We start from the raw sequence: 26,991 nt of genomic DNA on the forward strand, positions 1-26,991 counted from the left end.
TACAATTTGTGTGTTGGATGGTTTGCTAAAGTTAGGATCAAGTATATTCCAGAGCTGGAACTTTTATGGCTTCTTTACCATTACCGTATATTTTAATTCTTAAAAATAGTTTTAAGTGACATGATAAGTAAAGAGTCCTGGTTAATCTATTTCAGCCTCTTTGCCACATTCCTGGTTTGGCCCCTTTGGCTTGTTAATTTAGAGATATATAAAACCATCTGTTTCACTGTAGACTGTCTTAAGCCTCAGAGGAAACAAACCACACAAATAAATGAAATTCACTATGTCATTTCTGTTTAGAATGTATGTATTTACAGCCATCAGAGTATACACCAAGTACCCTATAACTCTAATGTTAGTGCAGATTTTTAACTATTTACAACACTGTTATAAAAAGGCAGTCAATTGAATTCATATCACACAAGGGATTTTCTTAAACTGTATTCCACCTCTCATTTAAAATGAAAAACACTGACATTCCACACATTGTTAAAAGAATGCAGTAAAGAAATCAAAAAATAAGCCTCACAATTAAACTATGTATCTTAGAAGAAATACATCCCAGGCAAATGTACCTAACAGCACAGATTTTTGTCCATATATCTGCCTCTGCGGTTTGCAATGCCAGGAAGTCACCTACAGACACCCCATCCTCCTAACGTACATTTCAGCAATCCTAGTCTACCTGTCAAAAACAGAGCTGACCTACAATTTTTATTCAACAACATTTCACAAAGAACACAAATTTGCTTAACTTAAAGTTTTTACAGAAGCGAATATTATCGAAAACAGACTTCTGTTCCAGGTGAGCATGAGAAGGAATAAAGTCATGCCAGAATGAGTTGCCTATGAAGGGGGTTACCACTTACTCCCGTTTTTTGGCCAAAGGAATAAACACATTTTGATTTTGATCTATAAAAGAGATGATTTTTCAAAACTTGATTCTTATCCCACAAAACAGAGGCCTTGCTTACTGACTGGGGTACTAGAGGGCTGCTTATTATGGGTGAGCCTATTGCTCTGATATTTACAAAGAGAAGATGGTTCCTTCAAATATTCTCTACTATCTGCTTTTATCACTACTGCATTATATAGTACCACTGACAGTGGTTCTCAAGATTAAATATTTAATGAAGGAAATCCAAAGGTGTCCGCCATAGACTAAATACTAAATCAATTTAAGAAAGTTCAGTGCAAGACTGCATAACATTTTCCTGCAGTGTGAACAAGGAGTAGGTAGGTGGCCTGGGACCTGAAGCGATTCTTGAGGAATCAAAGAACTTAACTGAGCAGTTTTAAAAATGTATAAGCCAATCGAAGCTTCTAATACAACCATATTTGAAGACAGTTCTCCAAACCATGTTTTTCAGCAGGGAGCTTAGGATAAGGGAATACACATCTAAAACGCAAGGACTTCCAGGGACCTGAGGCCCTGACCCTATGCCACCATCCATCAAAACACATAAGCAGGACTTTGAACATTTTAATAGTCCCACTGCCAGCTTCTTCCTTGGCCCCTTTTTCTTCTTTTCCTTCTCCCATTTTGGCTTTTCTAGAAGTGGCCTGGATTTTGCTCCTAGAATTATTTTATCTCCTGCCATGAGAAAAATCTATGATGTCTTAATCAAATGGCTCAGCCAACCTACATCCCCCCTCCCCTCGCTGTCTTCCTGCAGTGCAGTTAGCAGGGCTGTACTCACAATGTTCATCAGGGTCAGCAGGTACTTCTGAACGTGTTCTTTCCCATGGAACTGAACAACCGAGTCGTCAACCCCCAGAAGGACTTCAATGTTGTAATCATCATCCGTCGCATGCCTTCGATAGCGCTGCCTTGATCTATGCACCCGGTCTTCAATGAGGCTCAATGCGCTGTCGAGACGATCCAAATTAGTGAGGTTAGCCGCTGAAATCAGACAGACAAACAAGTTAGCAACCAGCCACGGTTCAGGCTCAGGTCTCAGCTAAGCCGGTATGATTTTGAAGCAGCAGCCTTAGTTATGTTCCATATGTTACGCAACAGCGTTAGTCGCACTTAATGACAATTAAAAATGACCTAAACAAGAGAGAGAAATCTGACCTCAAAAGTTACTTTGCAAAGTAAAAGAAATACTTTCTGTAAAGTAATATTGTGAAAGAAATATAAAGCCAAAAGGACAGACACCAATGTCTTGATGAGACTGATGGAGCTGTTTGTGGTAAAATAATTATTGCTTCAAAGTACTTCAAAGTAACAGAAATACACCATTCAGGGGTCCCATGCTACCAAGGATATCCATGATTTCAGAACCACAATTAAAGGCAGATAACACACTTTAAATCTGATTTTACTGCCCACAATCATATTTCAAGGTAAGTTGCTAACATAACTTTTTAATATTCAGGCAGGTAGTAACAAACCAACCCCACACCCCTCATCACATTAGCTTCTTTCCTAGGTACACAGATGTAATTCGACAGCACTGACATAAATCCTCTTTATTGTTACAAATCAGGAACACACTTTAGATACAAAATGAATTCATTTCAAGCTACATTCAGGAATTGTTTAACAGCTTTTCATTCTTCATTCCCTGTTTGTCATGTCACTTTGCATTACTGCATGTCAAAGACCAATCCATCAGGCACAACAGCAGCCAACATTACTGCTAATGGTTTTAATAGTGCCTGCGATATGAAAAGCTTGTACTTTGACAGGACGGAGTACACCTGATGTGGCACCTAGGCACTAAAAATGAATGTGAAAATACGGAATCTTGACATCTCACCCCATAAAATAACAATGATGAGTGTTAATATTATTATTTTCATTTGCATTACAAGAGTCCTGGGAGCCCCAACAAGAATCTCTTCATTTCACAGGATGTCAGAAGAAAGACTTGCTCAGAAAGGCAGCGAGAGCGCTGTGGATTGATTAAAGGCTTCCAGCGCTCACTTCAGAGCAACATAATAAGAAGCAAAGGGAGGAAGCTAAAGCCATCACCTTCAAAGGAGAAATAAGAAACAACTCTTGGAAATGTTACAAAAGAAAGTGGATTCTCCATCTTCGTTTATTGAAGTTTTCACATCAAAACTGGCTGCTTGGGTAGAGAGGAATGAGTCACCAGGCCACGGGGCTCATTACAAGAGTATCTGGGCTCTTGCCTTAAGGCCGCGGCCTCAGGTTGCCACCTCAGCAGGCCCTGAGTGATGCCGCGGTGCCAACGTGCGGCACCGTGCGGCCTCCAGGCACCAGGACAGGAGGCACAGGCGGCCTCTAACCTCGGCCACACTGCGTGCATCCTTTGCTGTGCCTTCTCCTGGGCTTCAGCCTGTGTCTGCTGTGCAAGGCCTGAGCTGCAGAAACACTCATCTCTGTGCCCCCTGCAAGAGACCTCTAGGCACAGCCCCTGAAGGGCACCTGTGCCTGTGTAGAAAGGACAGGCCTGGCATGAAACCCACAGCCTCAGGCAATTGTGCTGCACTCACTGCTCCTTCCTCGCTCACCAGACAGACAGAGAAGGCCCCATGTGGTGCCCCTATGTCCCCACAGGGCCCCCATGTCCTTCTCCTGGGAGGTCAGTGCCTGACGCAGCTAGCAAGCACAACCACCATGTTCTGCCAGCCCCAAAGCTCCCGGCAGCTTCTGCTCCTGGGGATGCAAGATTTTAAGATTAGGCTGGTCAGAATCCGTGATTCAGCATGAAAATTTGCTCTTCTCACAGAGCCCAGCTTTGCCATGGAGGGGAACGCGTCTGGCCTGGCAGCGATGAAGAGAGCCTTTTGGCAGGGCTCTAAGCCAGCCAGCAGCCAGCACCAGCCCTATCTCATGGTTTACTCCACTGGGAAAGCCTCAGTTTTAATTCTTGCTAGCTCCCAGAAGTAATTACTTAGCTATCACAGTGGGCTCAGGAGATTCGCTATGGGATCACGGGGCAATCATGCATTCATGATCCACAAGGCAAATCACAGTTACTGTAAAATTTGACAATAACTCTTATAAGCCCTCTAGAAAAGTAAGAACGGGCTGGCAGGGGCTGCAGGTCGTGTCCTCTCTCTGCCTCTCACACAAAAAAACACAGCAATAAGCAGCAAGGCCAAAGCTATCAGTCGTGATATTGCAAACCAGCAGGCGGGGGAGAGCCTGAGCCCTGCGGTGCGGCTGCAGACGGGGCTGGTGGAGGCTGCAGATGGGCAGCTCTGATGGCTGGGGGCCTGCCAGCCTCAGCTGCCATGCCTTTGTTTTGGTGGATGGGTGGCTGTCAAGGTATCTAAAGCTTTTGTGCTTTCATTTCTTTCCCTGATGTGTCAAAGTCAAGCTAACTCCTCGTGTGGTTTCTTTATTCCTGCTGTGAGTAAATCAGCCAGAGGCAAAACGCGATCCTAGCATCCTGCACTTACCAACCTGCAGTGAAACTGCCTGCTCTCCCTCTGCTCCTTTCACCGCTGTCCCACTGGCACCCGACAGTCCTGCTGGCTCCTGGGAAGAGTGACCAGGAGGCTCCCTGGGATTCATCTCGCTGCCAGTGGGTGCCAACCAACCACTTTACATTCTGCTCAGAGCATAAAAACTCACCACACTCACACTTATCGCTGCCCCTCCAAGACAGCTCGGCCGGCAGGCACTGGTACTTCAGAGGCACGGCCCTGCCGTGCTTCCCAGCCGGCTGGAGTCTGCCTCAGACCAGCAGCAGAGCTCTGGATATTTACGACAGCAGCTGCGAGGGGTTTGATTCACATCCCGACTTCCCGCTGGCTGTCCTTCCCCGGGCAGCTCTCCCGGGACAGCGGGGGCTGCTCCACACACGGCCCGACATCACGCAGCTTGCTCGGGCTCTGCTCTGCCGCCCAGCCTCCTGGATGGCAAAGGGTTGGATTTGCTGGCCCATGCTACGTTACAGCCACAAGAAGTTTACTCAACTGACAGCTGCACCCAAATCTAATTAAAACCTCTATTTTCCTGCGGTGGGAGAAAAACAAAGTTGCATTTATAGTAAATGAGAAGTTTGCCAGGTTTTGGCATCTCAACTTTTTTTATTTATACTGTTAATTTTGTTGTTGTATTGTTGTACTCTTAATAATATGCCAGAAAAGATAAGAACTCAATGAAATAAATAAGACACTAAACTCCTCCTTCATATTTTCCACATTACCTTGCTTCTGACCACCCCTGCATTTTGCACAATAATGCTACAAGTCACCTCAAACTGCACTGCACTTTACTAAATCACCCCAAGACCTCTCCATCATATGTCCATTTTCAGCAACTTTTGCCAAATCAGTGCATCAGCCACTAATTATTGGTGCCAACTTTGCTCTCCATCTCCCCAGAGCAGACACTTGGCGTTCTCAGGGGCTAACAATAGCCTCTGTTGAAACCTCCTCTGTGTTCCCACTAGGAAAAAAAAACACATTTCTGAAAATTAAACACTGAGAGACAGGGTTGTATTTTTCTCTTTTGCTAATCATCCAGAATAAATCACAGGACAGCACCGCTGTAACAGTTCACCCACAAATCCCTCAAAAAGTCTTTTTTAAAGCCAGCTAAAAAAATAACTGATCATTCAGTGACTTTCTCCTAATGCTGCGGACCTTCTTCCAGCTCAGTATAAGTGGCCAAGTTGTTGATAGAAGGAAAACCTGGGCGTCTGGCTTAAGCATAAAAATGGGAGCCAGGCAACCTGGGCTGTGTTCCTGCCTCTGACACAGACTTCCCTGCGATGCTGGAGGATGCAGCAGGCAGCTGAGAGCTGGGAGGCAGAGCCTGCCGAGGGAAAAGCATGTGTACGACCCAGCTCAATTCTGCAGCCTGAGATTTTTGGGTATCCTTCACTTCTGCTTGCAGTTAATGCAGGCATCCTAACTTATCCTACTATTTGTATTTGCAAACTTATCCTAAGCAGTGAAGTGCTACTCGTTTGCTGACTCAGACAGTGTCCCCAGCTGTGCCAGTCCCAATGATTTGTTAATATATGAAAAGCACATTGGAACCTAAAGAGGAAAGGTCTTTATACTGTGCACCCAGAATCACACAGCTTTCTGGTCTAATCCCCATCTCTAAGACAAGGAAAATTCACACAAACATCGGGTTTGCCTTTGCAGGACTTCAGGTCACATCTGCCAGCCGCAGCATCGCAGCCTTAAGACTGGACACCCCCAAGCTACCCTGCTTGTCCCATGCAAGAATTTTCCATCTGTGACTGTTCAGGATTTCTGACAACACTTTATTTTCCAGGAAATTTCGCCTCGCTCATTAATCTTTGATATCACGTGCTTTACAGAAACCTAATTATGTGACATCTTCGGAGATTCTGCCTTACCCATCGCAGCAGTCAAAACTCTAACAGATGCTGGGAGTTACTGAAGCATGAACGCTGCCTGCCATGAAAACCGCCTCTCCCTGTGTTTTCTGTCACTCCCTTTAGGACATCCACCAAAAGTACAGTTGCTGGCTTGTGATCTTGTTTTGTTTTTTTTTTTTCCTGACCGCTTTCAAAAAGGCTCAGGGAAATACAGCTGCACCTACAGTTCTTACAAGTCCCTTACGAAGCTATTGCACTTTAAAAATAGTATCAGCTGTAGGGTTCCCCAGTCTCACAGCAGCGATATTGTCCTAATAAAGCATTTCCTCCTTTTTTTTTTTTTTACCTTCTCCTTCTGGTAGGGGAAAGGCAACTTTATGAAAAGCCCAGCAAAGAGACCAGGACAGGCAGCTGGGAGACTAAACTGCGTGACTTGTTCACAGATATCAGCTGTGGCTTGTCAGCAGAGCAGCCCACTGGAATTTCATCTCAAACATGAGTGTGCAGCATTCAGACCGGCCAACCACCATTTCATATGCAGCTTGTTTGCTTTTGCGGCCACTTCATCTGTCACGGTGGGAGCAGGCAGACACCTGAGCCGAATGCTGAGCTCCTCTTCTGCAGCCTCACGAGGCTGAGCATTTCTAACTTGCTGATGTGCTGCTCATCTCCATTCCCAGGACACGCTTCTGCAGGGACTCCCAGCTTCCCATTTTTTCATGTCAGTTGCTGCAGAACGCTGGCTTTTTTTTGTTTCTTCTCATTAACCCCGGTGACTCAGACTGAACACTGGGGAAGCCCAGCTGGAGCCCATCGTGTTGCGGTGGCATCAGATCTGTGTGTGCAGCACCGTTGTGGCCACCCTGGGCTCCACACCGCTCAGCTGCAATGCAGGAGGTGACAACGCAACCCCAAGGCCGAGACTTGCAGTCACAGCGGAGGTGTGAGGCCATCCATCACTCGGTGCTGCAAATGCAGAGAACCAGGCTCCGTGGCAGGGAAGCACAGGCAGGCGGGATGGACTTGCTGCAGTTCTCAGCTTCCCACTGCTCGAGTACATCTGCACCTCTGGAAAAGTACCAAACACCCTCGACAGCTTGACAAAGAACTGCTCTTTGGGGAATAGCACTTTAAATCACAAGTCATCTTTCTGCAACGCTCCCTGCCACCCCACGCTGTAGGCTTCTGTTGTGCCTGTCCTCTGTGTTGACTGACTCCCCAGTCAGCCCCCCAGTAGCCCATTCGTGTATTCTGCCAAAATCCCTGTTTGTCCTCCACACCATGGAGGTCTGAGGCAACAAACAACAGTCAACAAATCTTACTCTTTATTTCCTGGCAATTTTTTCTCCTGTTTTAAGTTCGTCTGTTTGGGTTTTTGTTATTCCATCCTGTTGCATGCACTCATGATGTGTCTTGTTCATTTGCTAATCAAGTTTCTTTGACTTATTTTCTTTTTACTGATTTCTGCTGTTTATGCAGCCCTGCTCACCTTCTTCTTTGCTTTGTTTTCCAAATGTCCTCTATTTGCCTTTCTTCTCCCCCTTGCTAACCTGCTCAGCTACACAGGACTTTCATAATTTATAAATCCCTTTTTCATACTACAGTCTGCATTCAGACCTTTCTGCTATATATCATTCATATGAGAACTGGGTAAATCCAACAACGTGAATTAAAATGGAAAAGAGCTCCTGTGAGGTGAAAACTAATTGAAAAAGGGCTAAACAAGAGAAGTGAATCACACACAGTACACTCGGCACATGATACAAAGCTGGCCCTGTTTAGAAGGGCATCCCCAAGAGGATGTTGCCTCAGCACAATTTTAACTTGGAACTCAATTTTCAGAGGATTTCATCTGATTTCTTGAATCTCAGGTTAACACAGTGGCTGCTACCTGGTAAACCCTTACCCAAGAGCAATTATCACAGCAGAACTCTCTTTGGGTGTGTGTTCAAATTCCTTCTCGTCCACTTTTTTACATAAACCAAAAGCAAGACCACACCAGTAGTCTAAAGACCAGGCATGCAGCAGGCATCCTCACAGAGGTTACAAATCCCAGTCCTGCCCTTATCTGCAAAGACGAGTAATTCAGACGGAAACTTTTGGGCTGCATGCCTTGCTAACCATATGATCTCATTATGAGCTCCCTGCCTCTTAATTTACATTACTGCCGTGGCTGGTTGGATCGCGTGTTAACACAGAGCCTGCTCCACCTTCCACCCATCGGTGGGCAGTCTGCCACAGGTACTGGGGAGCCTAGGCTCCAAAACCTCCAGCCTCCCGGCCTCCAGCTGCAGGAAGGCCAGCAGGCACAGCAGCTGAAATCCTCCTGGAATGACCAGGTCCCAGCACGTGAAACCACTACGAGATCAAAGTACTTCGAATACTGCATGTTTGGGCCTAACAGAGCATTCCTGTAAACTTCCTGGGTTAGGAAAATTGTCCCATATTTGCAAAATGAATGCACATTAGCAGCACACCAGCATACTGAGTGCAGGCGGGCTGCTTGCCAGGCTCTTCTTTTCTTGTCACCTACACAATGGTATGGTGGCTTCAAATCTGGAGACATGCTCAAGAGTCTGCCTGAACCAGAGTCACAAAGGATAACAAAGTTGAAACCTACTGAAGTGGCAAAATCTGGGAGAACTTTGAAAACTGAAGAAGAAATGTCGTTTCCAAAGGATAAACCAATTAGTGCAGTGACAATGGCCAGGTGGATGCTGTGGCAAACAGCCAGGCGAGAGACACGAAGAATAACCCCAGCGGGTTGTTGCCAAGGAGACTTTTCTGGCACGGCACAACAGAGAGGAAAGGTATTACAATACTAAAAAGAAAAGTTGAAAACTAAATTGATCTCATCAGGGCCACAGTCACACAATGAGCAACACAAAGATGAGAGGTAATTGCACTGCTAAAAGATTAAGTGATAGCAAGGTAATATAATATCCTGGACTAAAACATACTTTTTTTTTTTTTTTTTTTTTCAAAATGGTGAAACATCTTGTGTTACAATTTCAACTTTCATATTGCAACATAATAGTCAAAAAGGTGCATTGAAAAGAAAGGCAAACCAACCAGGCAAACCATTCAGTGTGACCTTGCTGAAATGGAGCGTTCTGAGAACTGAACATAAAGTTTTTCCAACAGCAAAACTCATCCTTCAGAACATTTTCAGCTGTCATCCTTACTAAAGCAAATGCAGGTTGCACGATTCAGCACCAAACAATGAATAAGCAAGATGTTTATAACTCGGCGCTTAAAACTAAGCTCAAAAAGGGCAAAAAAGCTACCCTGTAGAAAATTAATTTATGGGCCAACCTCGAAGTTTCACTGACTTAATTGATTGCATCTGGGAAATGCTTATCTTGCAAATATTTTGGCAAGTCATTGTAAACTGGCCTGTGTTGCAGAGCCTGTGACTCGCACATGTTGCCCACTTCACCACATCCCACCCGCTCACACAGCCCTCGCCCGGCCCAGGAACGTGGCTCACGAGCATCCAAGCGCAGGCGTTGCAGGCGTGCCACAGGGCTTCCTCTCAATGCGTCCCACGGAGCTACAAAAGGGAACTCTGTTCTCTCAAGCTCATCGGCAGCTAATGAACAATAAATTAAGGTGTGGAGCTCGGACACACAGCACCAAGCCTCCAAGCCCCCATGCACGGCATGAGATGCATCACGGCGGCTCCACAGCCTGTGGTGAAGCAGGGCTGGAGGAGTGGAGAGGCCTAGGCCAGGAGGCCATATACAGGCCCTCTGATGCCACCTGATACCACTTATTGCCCTCTGACACCCCAAACCCCAAGCCCCAAACCCTTCTGCTTCTCTCAGAACAAGGGATGAGCATCTCACCCACAACTTCCATCCCCCTGCCAAGCTTTAACGAAGTGTTTATGGGCCACTCGAGCCCGAGGCCGCCACCGAGATACTCAATGCATGATCCATATTCCAAGCATGATTAAATTACAGCAAATTAGCACATTAAATCAGCTGCCCAGCCGACCCCCCAGCTTTGTAGGTGACACGTCTAACAATCTCACTTGCATTTTTAACAGAATGAAATGCCAAACCACGGTACAGGACTTGAATAACAACAGGTTACGGGGAATGGCAGTTGTCTTTCCATAAGCCAACTATTCTGCATGAAGGGGAAGTTAATTTTAATTACAGTTTAACAAACAAACATTAAAAAACAGGTTTAAAAAAAGTTGAGCTCCTACACAAAGCTAGGGGAGGAGAGAGGAAAGAGAGAGAAGATGCAAAAAAATACATACAATAACCATACCTCATTGGAAATATTACTGAAAAATAGCATCTGAAGCAAATATACATCTTTCCAGTGCTTTTTAGCCAGAGCCACTGACCAACAAACCTTGTCTTTCGGCAAAGTTTTGAAGTAGGACTCTACCACCCTTTGAACAGGGGAGCTCTTGAGGGAGACGTGAAGTCTCACAAAGTAGTAAAGGATCCAATGTCAAGTAACAAGCAGCACAAATCTCATCAATGTAACTAATGAATCACACAAACGACAATGCAAACAGCTCTTGGTCTTCTGTATAATCATAATGATCTTTTAATTAGACAAAGTAAACAGTCTGCTGTGTTCACATTGTGAAGGAAAGCATAGGAAGAAAGTTTTCCAAATCCTAGGGTGAAAAATGTGCGCGGTTTGAACTACCTATAAATTCAACCAAGTTCTTGAACATCTCAGAATATTATACCAGAAACCATCAGTCACTCAGGAAAAAAAAATGCTAATTTAACGAGAAGAAAACATCATCCAGGCAGCGTGAGCAATGGCAAAGCAATATATGGCGCCTTGGCTACTTACACTGGCAGGACTTGAATCAGAGCAAGAAGGAGTTATAATTTTACCTATGTTTTGAAAATACCCATGCTGCTAAATCTGCCTGGACTTTCTGTAATAACAAAACCAGCTGCAATTGATTAAAGACTGTAAGAAAGACACAGCTAACTTGGAGGAAGCGTGCATTTCTTGAACTTAAAAATGACAGCAGAAAACCCTGAGACAGAGCCAGTCTCTGCTCCAGTGGAAGCACAAGAGGTTTATTCTCAAGGCATTTCAAAATCAAGGGCAAGGGCTTCTTTTGTCGTTCGTAGACAGAGCTCTGGCTCTGTCAGGTCCTACAAAAGGCAAACTGCTAAACACTGCCTGTTCCTATTGAGGCGTGTGGGTGTGAGATGGGTCCCAAGGACAACAGCTGAGAATAGAGGCTTTCAAACTGCAGCACTTTTTTTGGAGGATGGATCAAGAATGGAGAGTGATGGAGGGAAGGAAGTAGAGAAGAGGAAAAGGGAGGAAGGAAAGCAGCTGGATGGATGCAAGAAGTGAAAGCAAATCGAGAGACAAAAGCTGGAATACCAAATAGCACTGAAAAAGAGGCAGGTGAGAAGAAGTCAAGGCCAGTCTTCATGCTGTGGTTCCCCATTGCCTCCAGGAGAGCAGGTGGAGATGGGAGCCTGGCTCTGCGAGGCCGCCCAGCTGCCCCATGTGTGTGGGCAGGGCTTGAATGTTTCTTTTTGAGATAAATTTAACATTAATATCTATGGGCTTTGGAGGGATTAGAGCCAGGTCAACTTTCAGTTGTTTAGTTTCCTGGCAGTTCCAAGTTATTTTTAATTCATTTGGGGTCAAATGGCCTCAAATACTGAAAATTTTTAAAACCGAAGAAACAAATCATTTCAGCTGACCTGAAATCACGTTTTCCTCATTTGATATGAAACCAAGCACCTCAAGTCTCAATTCAAAGTCTCATTTAAAAATATAAGATATTGCAAAGGAAAGAAGGAAAATGGTTTGTTTCAAACCCACAGCCATGAAACCCAATTTCAGAGTTTTTCATTCTTTATCTGTATGAAGGTCAGTGAAACTTCAACATCTTTTAACACGAATAAAAAATCATCCAGCTCAATTGCAAGTGCAAGGCCTACTAAGAGTTTCCATTTGCCTCTTTCCACCTTCTGTTCTCTTCTTCCAAAGGGACGCTCAACATTTCAGGACCTCCGTATCTTTTCCTTGGATGTTTAAGTTTTATCGATAAGCAAGTTGTGTTCAGTGTTGTCTGATTTGTCCTTCAGTTTGGCTTGCAGCCTAATCAAACTGAGGATATTTGTCTATTAAATAAGATGTAGCTGGTAGGATGTAATATTCCTTGGCAGGCTTTAGAGCACTTCTCCAACAGGGACAAATCAGACCCATTGAATCTCAAAATAAAAGCCTTTCAAGAAATATGTAACAAGGAATTTATCTCATACATTAAAGACAGTATCATCTTTGCCAATGCAAATAAGGCCTACAGTGGTCAGAAACTGCATTTGTATTCACTTTGCAGAGTGTTATAAAATTTCGTTAGTATTAATGGCAACTCTTACCACAGAAAATGAAATCAGACCTTGGGAAGTGAATGCAGAATGTCCAGTAAGAAGGGCTGGGAAGCCTTTTACATACATGTACACATATGAATATAACAGGAGCTAACATGAAAGAATTCTGTATTTTCACAAGGTATAATGGAGGTTGGAGGGTTGGTGGACAATTCATGTTAGCTAATGTTTCTGTTAGAACCGTTTTTAATAGGAGTTAGACATACTGGAAAGCTATCAGAAACAACAGCAAACTGAGATATTCAATTTAAACAAATTCATTAATTTCTCTTTAAGAGTTACAAACCCAAACTGATGCTGAGAAGTCTAAATGAGTCAATGGCTGTTAGGGAAACAGCAGAAGCTGTTAAGGATAAAAACAGTCGCTCCAAACCTTCAGACAGTTTCTGCCTGTTGAACTGTAGCAGCCTATAAAGACCACTTAGCCTCTAACTTGTTACTTCTACAGAGTAAACTGGAAATGTCAAAGCCAACACTGGAAAAGCCTCTCCCTTTGCCTTACAAAACTAGAGTAATCAAGTTAACAGAGAGCTCTGCTGATTTAAGTAGAAAAAGTTCCCAGTAATTAACACTTTCTATCTAAAACTGGTAAAAACTCAAGATCCTGTGCTTCTGCAATGAGTTATGGGTTTTATCCAAACGCTTAGTTGTGGTTAGTTGTACTCCATCATCTGTTTCTACCTAGTTAAAAGATTTGCCGACCAAGCTGCTCATGGTTTACTTGATGCAAAACAGTCTGTTATCAATTAAACAACAAACAATAAAACGAAGGGAACAAATACAAAAGTTTCCCACAAATCATCAGCTCTAACACCATAGCTTATGTTTAATTTTAGGAACCAAAAGGTAAAAGGCTGTGCATAAGTATAACCATATTCTTTATTCTTTCAAAAAAACTAAATCTGTAGATAAAAATACTTATCATACCAACACTGGAAATATTAATTATTAACGCATGCTGTGCTAACAGAAACAGTAATGTTGTCCCCTTACTTGAAGTCAGAACAGAATGTATCCTCAATTCTGGCAGAGCAAAAAAAAACATTACTTCAGTTGTCCAAGAGATAAATTCTTTACATTTTCCCATTACCTCAAAAAAGAAGAGAAATTTATGCAGCTAAACAAAGTTAAGCAATAACTGAATTTACTTTAAAGAAATAAAGAGACATCTGGCAGCATGGGGGAAGCAAGGCTGGAGGGACAACTAACATCTTTTGGTAACTGAAAAATGCACGTTCTGTGTGTCAGGGTCTCTTCAACAGATTATTGTACTCCAGAAGCATAGTTTCCTACGTATCTCTTCGGCAAAATTAGTACCACAAATAGTGTTTCCTTCAGTCCACCTATAGAATTTGTTCACACAGATCTGAGACCATGAACAGTGCCGAAAAGCAATGTTTTTGAAAGTCAGACAAAACTGCATTTATTTGGCCAACAATAGTTCTATTGAATTATGCAACACGAAAAAGACATTAAAGTACCACAGTCAATAAAGGCTCTGCTTGGCTTTGGTGCCCTCAAAGCCCCCACAATCCCAAACAATTATTTTGGACTTGCAGGACTCTGCTTGATCTTCTGCAGTGTGGGAGCCGGAAATGTATTTATTGAGGCTGACACTAATCAATACCCATCATTTTCTCACAGGCTTCAACTTTATTAGAAAAATCATATCAACAGCTGCTACTGTCCCATGGAGCTTCAAAAGAAAGCAAAGGGTGCTGGTATCTAGGTGCTCTCATTGCCTGGTTCTCCAGCTTATTTTCATCTGAGCTCCAGGCTGTTTTCGGTGCAAAGTTTTACATCTGACCTTTCCTATCCTTCTCTTAACTTCAGAGAATTTGAATTTATTACTTTTTCACTCTTTCCAATCTATTTCTGGCTAATCTCTAAAATTTCAGAAGCTTTCAGAAAGCTTTCTTGCATTCTGGTTTCAGTCCAAGATGTCTTACTCTGAAATACTGCAGTGCAGCTGGGCAACTCTTGCTGAATAACTGGCTCCCCCAAATGAAGTTTGGATTGTTTTGAAATGATTTTCAAATTAAATTTTTAGAGGGGCAATCAATCAATAAATAAATAAAGAGAATGGAGCAGGGGCTCCTGTTTCATTCCAGTGAATGTAGACTCCACAAAACAGAAGAGCCCAACCAGCTCAGGCTACAGCAGAGGACATGCAAGTGTGCAAGAGCCTGGGGGTGTTTATCTTCAAATGGCAGAAGGCAGCTTTAGCTTGCAAACTTGCAAATGTTGCAGAGTTAGTCTGTGCCTTAGCTCTCTGAAGTATAATGTGCATTAAAGAGGTTGATTCATAGAAAGAGCCAAAGGGCAGAGTGCAAAGTAGGGATGAACCTTGCCAAAGGATTGTTATCTGTGGGCGTTTGATGCAACCAGGCAACATGAGGGAGATCTCCAGTCCCAGAGCTTGCCTTTTGCACAGACTGTTTAAGTTATTACTTTTTGACCCAAAAAGGCTATTTGAATGGGACAGCATTATCCCAATACTCTAGCCTTGCTAAAAGTAAGGAAATACCAATTCTGAGCATCCAGCTGCACTGGGGATGAGGGGCAGTGGGGGGGGACACAATGGAAAAAAAAAATCACAATGTGAAAAGAAGGGAAGCAAAGCAGTTGGCACAGAGAAAAACCTTTTAAAACTGGAACCATAAAGCAGGAGTGTCAAGCAGCAGTGTGAAATTAGTGCAGCAGCCATTACACATGGCAGGAGTTTCAGTCACCTCTTTTCACCGAGCTGTAGCTGAGGGGCTCAGCGCTGGGGCCATGGGGGTGGCAGGGAGGCAGAACCATGGCATCAGCCACCGGGGCAGGCTCAGCTGGGTCATCCTTACAGTGTTAAGAGAATGAAAAGATAAAGAGGGAGATGTGGGTAGCATCTGCTCTACAGGGAGGATCTGAATTTCAGACAGAGGGTTGCAGACAGCACTTGATATTCAAATAAATACTGCCCTTTTTTCCCCAAAATGAAGACCTTAGCTGAAGAATTAGGGTTTTATGCTCATGGAGCTGAATAATTTCAGACAATCACATTAATATTATGTTTAAAAAACTTATCTGGAAATCCAAGCAATGTTCTGGGAGACAAAAGAGCACACTAGTATTTGGATCATCTAAAGTACGAGGAAAGTCAGTACAGAACAAAATGTCTGAAGCATGAACCTGCCAGAATTATTTCTTAACACCACAAATTTCAGGTCCATTTGAAGCCTCACAACAGAGAAACTAAGGCAACCGATTGAACTTCCATGTGAAAAGATGAAAAACATTCCTATAGAGTACAGCATGGGGTCTTGCAGAAATGTCCTGAAATCACCCAGGGAGAATGAGGCCTGCTGCAGAAACCCTCTGGTTGCATCAGTCAAGGCAGAGAGAGGGTAAAAATGTACTTTGTCATCCAGCTGCATATGCAGCTCCTCAGCCGGCGTTTTCTAGTCTTCCAGGCTTGGATCTAGCTCAAGCCAGCTATTACCTGGAGCTATCTCAACAAAACCAAACACATGCCCAGCAGCTGGTGATCAACGTGCAGCCCCACTGACACCAGCTGCTTCACTTCAGCGGAGCCACGTTTCCACCTTCTCCTTGTGACTCGGACTAATTTCCAGAAAACAACCACCCTTCCCCAAAGGCAAGTCGTGGCAGAACCCCAGCAGGTTCTTTAGGTAACCATCTGGGCAGGGAAACAGCTCGAGCCAGATTGTGTGTGAGGGGGGAGCTGGGTTGTTTGGGCCTGGGGAGAGGAGTTCCACTTCCAAGGGCTACACCAGGAAGGGAAATGCCAGCAAATATCTGCAAGGGAAGAGGCCAAAAAAAAGGGTGTTGACAGAACAGAAGTGTGGGGTCAGAAAAAAAAAAGGTATTTGTGAGGCAAAGTGGACAGATCAGAGAGAAAGAGCCAAGTGACAAAGAATAAAGCCCCTTGCAGGGAGCCTGGGCTGCAGGCCGCTGGTGGTTCTGTGCTGAATCTCTCTAGGTCTACCTAGGAACCATCCATGGTCTCCTAGGGATGTAAATGTCCTCTAGGAAATCTAAGCAGCCTGTAAATTAGCAGTTAATTGAGCCTCCCCAGATTTCCTGCTCCCTGAAAGAGTCGGGAGCTGCTCCTGGGCTCTAAGATCCCAGTTTGCATCCTCCCCTTCCCTGCTTCCTGGCTGGGCTTTAGCAATAGCAGCTGATAGCAACAAGCCATTTTTTCCTGGAGCCAACTGTTTTCTCAAACTTCTGTAAATGTCTGCTTCCTAACATGAAGTTAGCAAAGATGTATAATTATGGATGTAGCATAAGGAGCAGACAAGCCGAATTAAGCTTCCGATCGCATGTCTAATTTATGTACAACTGCAGCAATTACAGATGCAAATTAAATAACTGTGCAGAAAATGGGTTTTATTAGCCATAACTAAAACCCAATAAAACTCACTAGCTCATGCACATCTCTGCACTGAATGTGCCTCTTTAGAATGTCAATTAGAAATGTGAGAAACAACCAGGATTTTCTATTTCCTAATATGAAAAAAGGTAAGCTGTCAGAGCACATCTTCCACAACAAAACGAATAGGAGCTCTAATTGGCAATTTCAGAGCAACACATTGTTTTAGAGGCAGTAGTTCTACGCAACTTTTAAACACATTATTTATACTCAGCCTTTCGTGCTTGACATGGCTAAGGAAAGTCTCATCTAATAAAACTACGCGTGTAAAGTAACTCAGATTCAGAAGAAACCCACTACGACTGCCTGGCAGGTTGGAATTTAAAAGTTTAAAGTCGAAGCTGAGGAACACTGTGCTTAACTTTGCAGTTCTTCTGAGATTTGGGAAGTTGGGGGCCTCTTAGCATCATATCAACTGGGTCCAGGGCTGCAAAATGCCTCTCTCAATGTTTTAATACTGAAACCACTCAAATCTTCTGTCACTCAGGCTTAGCATGGGGTGCTGCCACGTCTAAGGAGCCAGTGCTAACCTGTCAATTTGTTTAAAAGCAATAAAATAAACCGTTCCCATTAAATCACAGTTAATCCTGCTGCTTGGTTCTTATACAATTCACTGTTATGTGTGATTAAACCTCCTCTATACTTATGTAGCATGAGCACCTGGATAAATATATACCACGGTGTGACCAAACTGTCTGCTTGGTTCATCCCTTGTTTTGCAGTGGGAGGAGATTCCCCTGGCTGCCTGCATTGTGTACACGTGTGTGAAGTGCTCCAGCTCTGACCTGGAGTGACTGCTGGCTCTCGGCATGGGAATCCTGGCATGGTCCTCTACAGCCACCCAGACACAGCAGGTCAGAGCAGGGCCACCAGCACATTGACACAAGGCAGGACGCCCAGCCACGGGATGGATAATTCCCAGTATATATCCCATCCTTCATTCCCCATCCAGGTGCATACAGCCCAGGTGGGGTGGGATTGCCCAGCTCCCTTCCACAAGGGGCACTGGTGGCAGCTGAACAGGGCCAGGGACACGAGGATCAGACAGAAACACCCAGCTTCTCACGTGGGGCAGGCTCCAGATGCCAGATGGGGAGTAGGCAGCATGCCAGGGGTGAGCAGCCCCCTTCTCTCCAATGTGCCTTCCACCAGGCGCCTCCTTCTCCACTCAAACCTGCAGATGCTCTCTGCTTCCTCAGCTGTCCCACTTCGTGGTGCATTATTTCCAACACAGTGCCTTCCCCAGTGCACACAGCAATAGAGGTGGGACTTCAAAACACCACATGAGATTAGCAAGACCTATTCATACGCTGTCTCCCAGCGGACCCAGTCCTGCGTGCTGTCCCTGTCACTGCCCCGCGCTTCTCGTGCCAGACCGCAGCATGGACGCTCATTCTGGTTGCAGAAACCTCCTTCAGAATTTAAATATACCACATTCACCGCCTTCCCCTTATCTCTTGTGGCAGTTATATCCTCGAACAACTCCAGCAAATTACTTAAGCATGACCTCCCTTGCCTGAATGTCTGCCAGGTAGTCTTAATTAAACTGTGCATTCCCATATACGCGCTCCACAACACCCTGAGGAGAGGTTTCCAAGATTTCCTCATTTTGTGTATTCCCTTGGATCATTTAACATTAAACAGCAATAATGATAAGCAAAATGGAAAAGACAAGAATAGTCTTGTATCTACATAAAGATAGCACACAGAAAATAAATAACTAGAAATTGGTTATCAGACTGGCCACCCCGCCTCTCCCCACACCGAGCCCCTGAGATGCTCCCCTACCACCACCCAAGTAAAATCCAAAGAAGATGTGTTCAGAACAGGTGTTATCACAGGGAGGATTATCTACGTTGCTAAAAGAGAAGGCCCAGAAATACTGATTCTGCTTATGATTTAACAGGAGCATGTACACGGATGGAATCATTTGCTAATTTTATTAGCAAAGGGTCTCATACCAAAGGCATCATCATTTGGTAATTAAATTTGATGTCACAGTTGTATATTCAGAAGTTCCAGGCTCCATAAAAAGCTGAAAAATCCCAACCCTCAGTAAGCCCACCCCCTTCCCACACTGGTCCCTTTCTCTTAAATCAATGCTACACCCACTGACGGGCTGAGCACGTGCGGGTGCATTCCACCACCACCAGCAGCACCCAGCTCCAACACACCACTGGGGCAGGCAGAGCTCGCACATGCCAGCAGCAGGAGCCTGCCACGTAGCTCATAACATCCAGGCCAGGTGAGCAAGGTAACGGAAGGCATGGGTTTATTAATCCTGTCAAAAAACAATTTAAGGAGATTTAGGATTTACATTTATCCCATGCCTGATTTAAGAAGATATTTGAAGTCCTGCCTTTGTTTCTCATCGTATTTTGTAGCTGACCCATTTCGGTTCATAATTAACACCAGGGTTGACCTGGGTTGTATTTGGACTGATGCAACGAGATTGTTACCTAAATTCTGAGTATAAAACCATTGTATATCAGAACAGTTTGGGTTAGAAGGGACCTTAAACCTATCCAGTTCCAACCAGCCCAGGTTGCTCCAAGCCCCATCCAGCCTGCCCTTGAGCACCTCCAGGGATGGGGCATCCACAGCTTCTCAGGGCAGCCTGCTCAGTGCCTCGCCACCCTCCTAGTGAATATAAGTGAGCAAGAGAAAAAACAGCTTGATTTTGTGATCCGAGTTATGAGCCAAAATTGATCCAAGCACAACTTCATACAGCTCAGCACTCAAGGAAATGCTGTATTTGTAACAGCACAATTAAATCTGTCAGCAATGCCACAGCCATGCAAATGGAAGGCCGCAGTGTCATCTCTGCAAAGTCATTTTTCACAGGAGATGTACACCTACACCTCAACCACGCATTGAAAAAATTCCTTCCCTGCCACCTAACCTAGGGAATGTCAGGCAAATAAAAACCCAGCAGCTCACACCACAGCTATGCCATTCATGGAGTAGCTGAAAAGGAAATAATGTAAATACCCTTTTAATGAATAATGTCTTAGTAATTCAAGAAACTACTTCCATGCTACTTCCATACCTGCTCGTATGTCTGCAGCTGATGGTTAGTTGGCAGAGGGCACCAGCGTGGAGTAGAGGGATAGGGTGCTGGGGGAGGAGAGGAGAGACAAATGATGGGAAAATCAGAGGAAGGGCCTTCCACATGGCCAAAGTTTGCCTCCTTAAAATAGATGAAAAAATCAGGAGATACTTTTTTTACAGAGCGATGCATCTACTAAAAGGGTAGTCACAGTCATTTGCGGTGGTCCGGAGAACAGGAAACTCTATGTGAGATAAATTACACCACAGAAAATGCACGGGTACATCCAGTTTGGATTTGGACCTTGTCTGTGCAACTGGTGTGAAACCACCAACAAGACTTGGTATTGACGCCCGTGGTTTGTGGGCAGCACTTCCATTGCACAAGCAGGATACAGACGCCCTGTAGCCAGCAGACCTATTGAGATCATCTCGCTAGAAGACATCATTTTCTTACATTGCACACACTGCATCTGTATTAAAAATTAATGAAGATTCGGGGACTGCTATCAATAAAATCAGACAAAAATGAATACTATGTGCAAGAGGTTTCTGTGCACCTGAGGAAAAGAGTCACTTTCAGACTTCAAAGCTGAATATCGCACGCAGTTATTTTGTTAGAGCAGCATCCCAAAAAGTCAGTGCTCCATCAGCTGCCATCAATCGATGCAAGGTTATGCAAGGTCTAGAGCACACTTCCTACAGAAACTTACCAAAACAGAAATCCTTTTAGTACTTAACTTGAGATTTTAAGATTCATTTAATCTGCCTTCTTAAAGCACATTTACAAAATCAAAAACAATCAATAATTCCACCATTAAATTGCATTACTTTGCATAAGTAATTTGTGACAATACATCAAGTAAATGAATGAATAATCCTTGAAATCTCCATACAGTAGGACAACAGCCTTAATAGTAAGTCCTTGCTGAAAGGAAGACCAGGGATTCAGGCTGCTCACCCCATCTATGAAGCGACTTTAAAAAAAGAACAAACAGAAAACAATCAGTTTCATACTGGAGGCAAATGGATTAACTTTAAAAGACACCAGCATGGCAATTTATAGCCATTACAATTTCTTTTGACAGCATAAATTTCCAATTTCACCAGTCAGAGTAGGTGAAGCTCTAAGCACAAAGAGCTCATTGATTCAATATGTCTGTACAGTTTAATTCTGAAAAATCGATCATGGTGCATTTCCTCCGACACTTTATTTGCAGCATCCTCCTATAGAATTTATTATTATTGCTTACTGCTGAAATAGAAACGGTGATTCCACCATTCTCAGCCCTACTAAATCATTATTTAACGTTTCGTGCCTGGCTTCCTTATATAAAGGGGTAGCTTGGTTTCTTATGCAGAACATTATTATCAAACATTTCTCGGTTATGTTTATAGTTGGTGGCTATTATTTTAATAATTCTGTTTTCTTTGAGCAGATTTCCCTTGCCCCACCTCTGTCGTGTCAAGCTCTTGGAATCAACCCTAAGGGAAAGGTCACTTTTGGCTTATGAAGTATCCGTGGGCAAAAGCCAGAAGTTATAAACATGAATTTTTCATTATATTAATTGTCCTAGTTTGACTGTGCAACATGACTCTTCAGCTGATACAGAATTTTAATTGTGTGTGAAATATTCAGTCTTTATAAGCCCCTTTCCTAACCTTTTTTATACTGCAGGGAGCTTCAGCCAACAAACACTGCCTCTTAGCTATGTTCAACTTTCTTTGTAATTCACTTTCTTGACCTTTTATTTTGACATTTTCACCTCATATATTAATTTCTGCCTGCACTGAATACTGCAGGATTATAATTACTTACATATAAACCTTTCATCACATCTTTTGACTTTGTTAGAAGACGACATATATCAAATAACAGCAAATTTCCCATTAATCAGCTGGCCTTTCAGAGGAACAGGCTGCTGCCGCGAGGCGACGATCACACCTAGAGCCTCCGTGCTGCCGAGCGCGGGTCAGAGGAACCTCCTGCCTTGAGAGCAAGGCAGGGCACCCAAGAAAGAGAAAACAGCCTTCCCGGGCCTCCCACGGTCCTGTGGTTGTGTCCCAGCCTTGCCCTCGCCCAGTTTTGGGGCAGCTGTAAATTAGGCAGGCCACCGTGCACCCGCCTTGCTCCGACGAGCTGGGAGCAGAGCACGGCGCTGAATCCCCATGGGATGCATGGCTTTGGGCAGGCAGCAGGGAGGGAGGTTCTGCTGTTCCTGCTCCGTGATGCTTGGGACAAGCTCAGGGCATCCAGACCTGGGGTCATCACAGGCACCCCACGAGCATCACCGCCCCAATCAGCCTTTGCACAGGCTCCGGAGTCGCCCTCCTCATCCTGCTCTCTGCATTAATGGATATTCGGGATAATCAAAACTACATTTTCCAGTGGGTTTATTAGCTGTACCAAGAAAGCAAAGCAGATAAATCAAGTGGGCTCTATTGTATACTTTTATCCACTGCATATTCACACACCATTTATTGCGAACGGGTACGATACGGTGTCATACCGACACAATCACATTCAATACATGTTTTTCTCACCTGGTTTCCACGTTAGAGACAAGTAACAGAAGCTGTACAAGGCACAATTCAGGTGATCAGCTCCAACCAGTTGGTGTCCATTAGACCTGACACCTCACAAAACCATCCCAGCTATCCACCTGCGGGCCTGCCCCAGTAGGTGGCATGGAGCAAACTCATCTTTGTGCTCCTGCATGGACCCAGCACCACGGGAAGGTTGGATGCACCTTACCTGGATGAGAGACCTGGGTCCAAGAAGAGCTGGTGCAACAAGCACCAGGTTCAGCAGCTCTTCTCCATGACACTTACTCTTTGGGATAGAGATGAAAGCCACCAAACTGTCTGAATGATAACAATACCTTACGTGCCAGCTACACTTCCCACAGCAGCATCTTTACAGGGACAGGTAGGTTTGGGGATGGCAACCCATGGCAAATCAGAGATTTAGCTGCTCAAAGTCCCAGTCTAATTTTGCCTAACTTCCTTCAAGTTCTGTTCCACAAAATATCATAAAAAGTATTTAAATGTTTCCACAGCAGCTGCCTTCAGAAATTCTCTTGGATGCGATTGCTCTAAATACAATTCCAGGCTATTTGGGATTTTCATCTCACAGTTGCACTGAAGGAATTGTAGGAACTCCACAACTGTCACAGATTTTTGATACCTAGACAGAAGAGATTTTCAAATAACTTGTGCAAGGAGCACAGATGTTCGTGCATTGTTCTTCCAGCTTCCCTTCGTCCAAGGCCCTCACTTCTGTTATTTACCATGGAGACCAGTGAAAAACGAAATCAAAATATGTGGGTGAGTTGAAGTAACCTTGTCAATAATTCTGAGCAGTGGGTATGTGCTCAGTGGAGCACGGAACACAGAAAAACACAGCAAAGTCTTTTCAAACATCATCAAATGTGATTTGCAGTCACATCGTGAAACTATATGTCAGAGGAAAATATCCACAATTCTATTATCTATCCTTTTCTTTTACTTGCTAATAAAGATATAACCTGATTATTTGCAGGCAGATGCAGCTGAGTATTCTTCACGCAGAGATCCAAGCCATCAGCCAGCATCACAAACATTAAGCAGGCTGAGATTCGGGAGCGATGTTTGACAGGCAGGATAAACTTGCACAAGAGAGACAAAGAAAGGCACGATACCTGACTGTGTGCAAGCACCATTACATACACTTACAGGAGTCGAAAAGTGTACCGGGACAACATCACAGAGATGTTCATGGGATGCTCAGCTTTTCTGGGTCCAAAAAGCATTTTATGTTTCTCTTCCTTCCCCTTGTCAAGGTCCCGTCCTGCACCTGGTTTAGTGCTCGTGCCTTGAACAAAACCTCAGCTCCAAACTTTGCAAGCTCTTTTTCAACTCCTAACACCAACAGGAGACTTGCCCATTAACTTAGCCACAGTTCCAGCCTAATCTTTGCAAAATACCAAAACGGAACTAAGAACATAAGCATTACTAAGCAGACATCATCTGTGCCAGAGATAATCCTGTCGCTGAGAGGACTGTGAGGTATTTATCCTGCGTTGTGGCTTTCCAAGACCACCAACGTAATATTTTGTTGGAGATACCGATAGCTGGGCTGACACGCTATTTTATTGGTCTCAAACTCAAAAGACAAGTCTGCTCACAAACTCTAACTGATCTTTACTTCTAACTTGCTCGGAAGAAGCGGAGAGCTCATGATCAATGTCCCACTATTTTTTAAATATCATTTCAAATCTCTCTGTGAGCAGATTATTTGAAAGCCTGATTCCAGCTCACTGCAGAGCGATGCTCTTGTGGAACTTCTGGTAATGGGAAAAGAGTGAGCAACATAATGGTTATTTATCAGAGCACATTGTAGGAAAGAACTTTGTGCCCATAAAAGCGCAGCCGAGCCCCGCAGGTCTGTCCAGACACCAGCACTGCCATTTAATTGCTGGAAGCTGGAGGAATATTCAGAATCCTGGAACGCAAGTCAGTAAATTAAACAAGTGAAGCTCCTCTCTTCTTTAACTGTTAAAAGGAATTTTCAGCAAAATCCTGAAAGCCAGGCAATACGGATGCTTTATTCCCGTATTCAAAGAAATGGTAACAAACCTTCCCAGGCTTGGCAAAGGGCAAACGAATTACTGGTGTCTGGGTTTGCTCTGTGCCTGCAGCGCGTACCTGCGCAGGCTGGGGGACGTTACAGAAGGCAGAGCTGTGACTCCACAGCTTAGGCTGAGCCACGTCTTGCACTCAGAGCAAAGCTCCAGCCATGAAGGGTATGCCATGCCCGAAGTTACAGAACCTGAACTCTAACAACAGCATCCCGCCCTGAGAATGTAGAAACAAGTACATTTTTTAACTTAAAATTCTACATTCATCACAAAACTGGCCCTCCACAGCCCCTGGCACTGTGTTTCACCCCAGCCATGGTCCCTGTGAGTCCATGTGAGGGTGTCCCTGCAACAAGATGCTAACTCCCTCACTACAGCATCTCCCATGAAACCTCTGCTGCCTGTTCCAAGTGCTATTCCAGCAAAATGTTGCATGCCTCCTTTACATTTCAGTGTCTTCATTTGCTTGGATTTCTTCGAGTGTTATCTCACTATTGCATTGATCTCATTTTTGTTAATTTTAATTTAGGAATAATTGTGTCTCCCCTAAAATGTATAACCTTTTTAGATTACTGCCAGTTGTAACTTCAATATATATAGTTATTTTTGGCAATATATCAACATTTAAAAATTACTCTGATTCATTTATACCAGAGTTGGGAGTAACTGGAGGCAGCTGAATTAGTGCTGGGGAAGATCAAGGTTAAACTTATCTAACCTGAAACACAGAAGGATGCTGTCTGCATGGTTAATGAGGCACTATTTATAAACAGGATTACATCCTATGCTATGCCAACCCCAAACATTAACCAGAAGCTGGCTCAGTAACAGCACAAGCATTTTGTTGTGTTTAGTGTAGAAATGGCACCCAGTTAAGTGCAGGAACAGAGGTCGTACTCTACAGAGTGATGAGCCCTGGGAGAGGTGTACTCACACTCATCACCATAAAGCAGAACTGTCTGCGCTGAAGTTTGTTAATCTCCTCTCTTGGACGTTTCCATTAAACCACGTTGCAGAAAGCCACAGCTCCGTTCTGCCAAAGCCATGCAGCCAGACAGACCCGTCAGCAAGCGGAGCCGCGCGAGACCTCAGTCTGTTCAGCAACCACGCCAACAAAACCTGCATTTACCCAACAGCCCATAGTAAATCACAGCCTGTCCAGCTTCCCAACCCATACCTGTGTCTGAAACCATACATGTGAATGTATGTGCCCATACCAGACCTTTTCTTTTGCCAGGGCATACAGCAGGGGCTACTTTCAGTCACTGTGAATCCCGTTCCTCTGGGACCAGGATGCCCGTGTATCACTGAGAGCACTCCAAAGCAACCTATTTTTGTATCTGTCATAATATTCAACAAGATCCTTAACGTTGGCTTTACAGCAGGAGACAGTATAAATTTAAGAGATTGAATTAAGTTAAGGAATAAACAAGATACAAGAGAAGGCTACAGCCATTTGTTACAGATACGCAAAAGAAGTATCGCCACAGCTCCTAGGTATGATAGATTTTTTTTCGACGGGCCCCGAAGGTCAGTGGATTTGAATGACTTTGGGAGAAGGGAACATGTTAAGTCTGAAGCTGAAAATCCACCACAGAGAACGTCTAGACAGCAAGTCTTAAATCTCACTCCTAAATCAACGGAGCTGCAGCTCAGCTGTCCCTGCGATGTCGTCATGCCGGGTGAGAGACAAGGCTCAGCTGGAGGAGTCCCCAAACACCACCACCAAGATTAAATCCGAGCACCTGGGGCACTGCCCCAAGGACAGGCTGTCTGACAGCAGCCCCCCTGCAGCAGAGATGCGCTGCAGAAGCTGTACCTTTTTATTTTATTTTATTTTTTTAAGGAGTCAGTAACATTCTGCCTGAGCTTCCAGGTGGATTTAACAAGAACATCTGCAGCAGCAGTGAAAGCAAAAGCAGCAGCCAAGCTCTGTGCTTTCAAACAACAGATCTCAAAATACCTCCAGAAGCGACTTGGGTCATTACACCACGTCCAGAGAGGGAAAGCGAGGCACAGGGAGGGGAGGTGACCGAACTGAGAACAGGCTTCCCAGCACAGTGCCACGGCATCCCCATCGCCACCACTGCCAGTTCCCTGAACGTGCCCACGAGCAATTCTCCACCTTTAATAACTGCAGCTCCTCCAGCTGCCGTTCACTTCAGCTGTGCTCTGAAAGCAGGCATAGGAAAACTCAACATCATCGAAAG

At 44.3% G+C, this 26,991-nt stretch overlaps 1 protein-coding gene across 2 annotated transcripts in view; it reads right to left on the reverse strand.

Annotated features, from left to right (window-relative positions):
• ADAMTS2 (ADAM metallopeptidase with thrombospondin type 1 motif 2) overlaps positions 1 to 26,991 on the reverse strand; it is a 178,983-nt gene that overhangs the window by 60,011 nt on the left and 91,981 nt on the right. For both annotated transcript variants that reach the window (XM_084535586.1, XM_084535587.1), the window contains one exon: positions 1,701 to 1,903. In XM_084535586.1, the coding sequence (XP_084391712.1) occupies positions 1,701 to 1,903 (203 nt within the window). The remainder of the gene's footprint in view (positions 1 to 1,700; positions 1,904 to 26,991) is intronic.

This window comes from Aythya ferina (assembly GCF_964211825.1).
Source record: "Aythya ferina genome assembly, chromosome: 14".
Classification (NCBI taxonomy): Eukaryota; Metazoa; Chordata; class Aves; order Anseriformes; family Anatidae; genus Aythya; species Aythya ferina.